Source organism: Sinocyclocheilus grahami, unplaced genomic scaffold (assembly GCF_001515645.1).
Source record: "Sinocyclocheilus grahami isolate Dianchi unplaced genomic scaffold, SAMN03320097.WGS_v1.1 scaffold27.1, whole genome shotgun sequence".
Taxonomy (NCBI): Eukaryota; Metazoa; Chordata; class Actinopteri; order Cypriniformes; family Cyprinidae; genus Sinocyclocheilus; species Sinocyclocheilus grahami.
The window spans coordinates 3,297,527-3,302,955 of NW_015505206.1; the positions used below are offsets into that span (position 1 = coordinate 3,297,527).

The 5,429-nt window shown below is 36.6% G+C and overlaps 1 protein-coding gene across 2 annotated transcripts in view; it reads left to right on the forward strand.

Moving 5' to 3' along the window:
* The first annotated feature begins 313 nt into the window (after positions 1-313).
* Positions 314-5,429, forward strand: part of LOC107568113 (septin-9-like) — a 69,400-nt gene continuing 64,284 nt past the window's right edge. Inside the window, exon 1 of one of the 2 annotated variants that reach the window (XM_016253975.1) lies at positions 314-680. In XM_016253975.1, the coding sequence (XP_016109461.1) occupies positions 626-680 (55 nt within the window). In that variant the 5' untranslated portion in view covers positions 314-625. Of the gene's footprint in view, positions 681-849; positions 1,008-5,429 lie in introns of those variants that run through there. The other variant, XM_016253964.1, reaches the window with a different exon arrangement.

Sequence of the window (5,429 nt, forward strand, 5' to 3'; positions counted from 1 at the left end):
CTAAAAGTGACAGTAAAGACGTTGGCATTGTTACAAAAAACAATAATTCAAATAAGTGCAGTTCTTTTAAACTTCAAATATATATAAACTATTTATTTTAAATAAATAAAGTCCAATAAAACGGCTCAATAAAAAGTCCAACTGCATGTGTTTTCTCTGGAAGTAAAAATGTAGGTGTAAGAAACATAATTAGATAGAATAGAATTAAATAGAATTACCTAAGAAGCTGAACTATGTTCTCAGAGGGGGGTAGCCTACGCATGTTCCCCACACACAAATAAACAGAAATAGCAAACGAAGGGGGACAGACTTGCCTTTTCCAGGTGTAGCCGCAGAGTGGGGAGTCACTTTACCCACCACTCTGTTCGTGAGGGGGCAGGACTCAAAGGGAGGAGGAGGGTTTATCAGATGGTTTGTCTGCTTTTGGGTGTCTTAAATCTGACGTTCTGCTCTGCGCTCTCAGATGAGAAACGACTCCCACCAGAATCGCAACTTTTTTGTTGCATCATAAATCGACCCAAAAATCGTCGGATAAACTTGAAAATCTTTTAAGAGGTTTTGTGCTGTTTATTTCTTGTGATTGCGTGCCACTGAGGCTGGAAGTTTTCCCTGGACTTAAGTCAGGATGTCAGATATCTCAGTCAATGACCATCTGGAGGGGATATTGTCTGATTTTGAGGGTAAGTGCGCGCGTTCATTCATTTTAATGAATCAAGTGATTTTTTTTTGGAGCTATGAGAAACTTTGCAAGTATAATTATTTACAGATTAAGTGTTTAAAAACTTTTCTTAACACTTTTCGCCATGTGTATGTAGAATAATAAAAATGCAGATATATGTACGACCCAAAAATCGTCGGATAAACTTGAAAATCTTTTAAGAGGTTTTGTGCTGTTTATTTCTTGTGATTGCGTGCCACTGAGGCTGGAAGTTTTCCCTGGACTTAAGTCAGGATGTCAGATATCTCAGTCAATGACCATCTGGAGGGGATATTGTCTGATTTTGAGGGTAAGTGCGCGCGTTCATTCATTTTAATGAATCAAGTGATTTTTTTTGGAGCTATGAGAAACTTTGCAAGTATAATTATTTACAGATTAAGTGTTTAAAAACTTTTCTTAACACTTTTCGCCATGTGTATGTAGAATAATAAAAATGCAGATATATGTAAGTCGATAAATTAATAATAATTAGGATGTAGATTTTCTTTTCTGTTTTTAAAACTTTTTTAAAAGTCTCTTTTAGTCTATTTTGGCATGCAATTTTTTTATTATGGACGTCTATGAATGTTTGTTTGATGCTTTATTGTAATGTACTTTGTGAAGACTTGTAAAGTGTAGATATCCATTTTCCATACAGACCCTAAGCACATGGATGACTAGAGGCAAGACTGATTTGACTGGGTTGGTTAGTCTTCAGTGTTAGGTCATATGGCATGTTTAAGTGATCCTATTAAGTGTATAATTTATGTATGCAAAATCTATTTTCATAAAACAACATGGCCTAATTTAAGTGTACTTTTGGTATTACTAGGAAAGGAGATGCAGCTTTAAAACTTAAATTTACTAGTCCAAACATGCCTCTAGTGTATAGTATATTCTATCTATCTATCTATCTATCTATCTATCTATCTATCTATCTATCTATCTATCTATCTATCTGTTTGTTCTGAAGAACTTTCACTACAAGTTTATGTAGTGAAAGTTCCACTGGTGTGCTGCTGTAATTATCTTTGCATGCTCCCAAACCTTCGTTTCTTTACACTGCAGAGCGTCAAGAACCATCTTCACAACCCTCACCACGGCCGTGTCCACTATTGAATCTGACACACATTTCTGAGGAAGAGAGGCACCCTTTCCAATAGATCCGTCATGGACGGACACAGCGGGGACAGGAGAACAATAGTTTCTCTCAGTGTTTAGACAGGTGCTGATGTGAAGAGGAAAAACAAATTAGTTCAAGCACTCAGAATAAAGCACCATCTATTATTATATTTGCGTGCTACGTGGAAACAGTTTTCAGCTAAATACTGTCTGAGGAAGCGCTTTTGCTGCCTTGGTAATATTGTGAAGCAGTTTGTCTAGTAGATGCTTCAGCCAAAACTCATTCTTAAGAAGACTGTTGCAATTACACATGATGACAGGGAAGATTGAGGTGTCTTTTGCTAAGCAGTAAACAAACATGTTCACTGGGTGTGTTCCTCCTAGAGCTGAAACAGCACAGTGCTCAACATTTTCCCAATGCGTTAAACAAAATCACTTGACATGCCTTGATTTCTGACAGTTACAGCTAACTTTTATTAAGCTCTTAAAAGTTATTATGACTTGAGGCAAGGCGAAATTGAATTTAACTAGAAGATGGTATCATCGCCGTCCATATCACTTTGAGTATGTATGTGTTGAAAGACGTAGTGTTCTTAGTGTTGGCCACTACAGTTTTCTCAGATTCATACTCAGGCCATGTGATTCCTAGTTGAAGATGCCACAAGAGAGACATTAAATTCTTTCAGCTTCACCTCAAACCAGCCAATAAGGTCATTTCCGAACAAGAGATCAGTGTGCCTCCATGTGCTTGAGTGAAGATGGACAGAGCCGCTGTTCATTCTGAGGAAAACGCCTCTTGGAATGTTGTGGGACGTATAGTGAGATCCTTGGTTCTTTTATATGGCCGTTTGTGGTCGAGTGACTGTGAAAAGCAGTCATCCATGTCTTATCAGTAGAAGTTTAATTGTAGGCATGAACTTTTGTGATGCATGGAGATGGCTGTTCAGAGGGTGACGACGGATGCATTTCCTGTAAATGTGAATATGTGGAAATGTGGGAAAGGCAAAATATGTTCAAAAGAACCAGCCTCAACCTTTTTGTTGTGTAATTTGAGACTGGCCCATTAGAGACGGCATAAATATCTTGAGGCTACATTTTTGGTCAAGTAGATCCAGGGTCTATATGTTCTTGATTCGTTGTAATGATTCACTAAAATCTACATTAAAACAAAGGATGATGGTTTTCATTGCTTTTTCAGCCTATACAGTGCATTCCTCACAGCATTATGGGAGTCATAGAATAAAGATTGAGGAGATATAGGGCCCCTGGTAAAGCCTTGTGGGATAAGGGAGGCTAAGCTCGAAGGTCTGTATGAAATATCTATGTACTTTGTCTAAATATGAGTGTATGAACACTACTGGGAAGAAAAAAAAATAGACTGCCAAGTTAAGTTATGAATTTTGCTCCCTAAACATGACACACAAATTGACCTTGAACTTTAGAAACTTTAGACCTTGAACTCTAGAAATGTGCCATTTAACGAAAGACTCACTTGACCATCTGATGTCATTCAGAGATAGTATCTGTTTTTTTTTTCAGTTTCAGCAAATACTGTTTCACAAAATAGTTGTCCAATTTGTGGTTTTTCAAACTCACACTATTTAGTGTCGTAACATGTGTTACCCAGTTATTAGACAAAATATTTTGGTAAATAATACATAATTTTTATATGAGTTTAATTTTAGTTTTGTTTTGTTAATTTATATATTTTGTATTTATTTTATCTTTAATATACAGAATTCATAGTGTGGATATATTTTGTATGGTATTTTTTATTGTACTTCTAAAAAATGTATTTATTTATTAATTTTAAATGTTTGTTTGTTTATTTATTTATTTTGCTTGTAGATAGTAGCACAGCTTTCTGATGTTGCATTTTGTTATGTCAATCACAGATATTTAATTCATGGTTGAGCTAGATTGGGGGCAATTACAGTAAATTGCCTCTTTTTTTCTTGGCTCTATCTCAAATATTTATACCTTCCAAATTTGCCATGTGGCAGTCTTACAAAACGCTAATTATAACTTCATCTTTCTAAAGTATTGGGGTGTAAATGGTAGTTTATGGAGGCGAAGGAAGGTTAGTATTAAATAGTACGTTTATGGATTATTTCTATCTCGGCTCAGCCTCAGTTTGATTATAATTCCAAAAAACAGGTCCACCCGAAAACGAAGTGTCTACATGATGGTCAAGCTTCATTCAACCTTTGTTCATTGTTTAGGAAAGGTAGGTTCTAAAATGTTTCTCTAATATCAGATTCTACAAAAAGCTTCCAAGTTACATTTAGAAAGACACAGAAATCCTGGAGAACACAAAGTGGCTCAGGCATGTTTCTATGTAATTGCCTGACAGTTGATACCACATACTGAGTATATGTGGACTGAAGCCCATCAAATGCCATTATCAGCCATGAGTTGCTTTTTTTACGCTTGTTTTAATATAGTGTGGATATATTTTGTATGGTATTTTTTATTGTACTTCTAAAAAATGTATTTATTTATTAATTTTAAATGTTTTTTTGTTTATTTATTTATTTTGCTTGTAGATAGTAGCACAGCTTTCTGATGTTGCATTTTGTTATGTCAATCACAGATATTTAATTCATGGTTGAGCTAGATTGGGGGCAATTACAGTAAATTGCCTCTTTTTTTCTTGGCTCTATCTCAAATATTTATACCTTCCAAATTTGCCATGTGGCAGTCTTACAAAACGCTAATTATAACTTCATCTTTCTAAAGTATTGGGGTGTAAATGGTAGTTTATGGAGGCGAAGGAAGGTTAGTATTAAATAGTAAGTTTATGGATTATTTCTATCTCGGCTCAGCCTCAGTTTGATTATAATTCCAAAAAACAGGTCCACCCGAAAACGAAGTGTCTACATGATGGTCAAGCTTCATTCAACCTTTGTTTACTCTTTGATCATTGTTTAGGAAAGGTAGGTTCTAAAATGTTTCTCTAATATCAGATTCTACAAAAAGCTTCCAAGTTACATTTAGAAAGACACAGAAATCCTGGAGAACACAAAGTGGCTCAGGCATGTTTCTATGTAATTGCCTGACAGTTGATACCACATACTGAGTATATGTGGACTGAAGCCCATCAAATGCCATTATCAGCCATGAGTTGCTTTTTTTACGCTTGTTTTAATCTTCATTCCCATTTGGAACATTAGATGCCAAATCTGAAATGGTAATGAAAGCACACTGGTGTTGAATAGCACATGCAGTTATACTGGATCACGACGATGGAGGAGCTATATTCAACTCAAAAGGCTAAAAAGGTGTAATAGAGAGTATCTGTAACTGTGTGAAAGTTTTTCATTGCCCCCGGGGGTGTGAATGCAGCGCCCTATTCACATCGCTGCAATGCTGAAAATGGCAGCTCGGAATTCAGCTTCCAGATGTGCCTTAGCAGAGGTGGTCCGAGCAATGTCTGAGATATGTGCTTTGGGTGGTGTTTCAAGGGGTCGTCTGGGAATACCTGTGAGGAATGTGATGGTGGGGGATGGAAAAGCGCAACAGGCCCAAACCTGCCCCCCCAATACCCCCCATCCGCCTGGCCAACAATTTACGCTCCCTGTAGGTGCATCTCTAAAACTTTCCCTCTCAG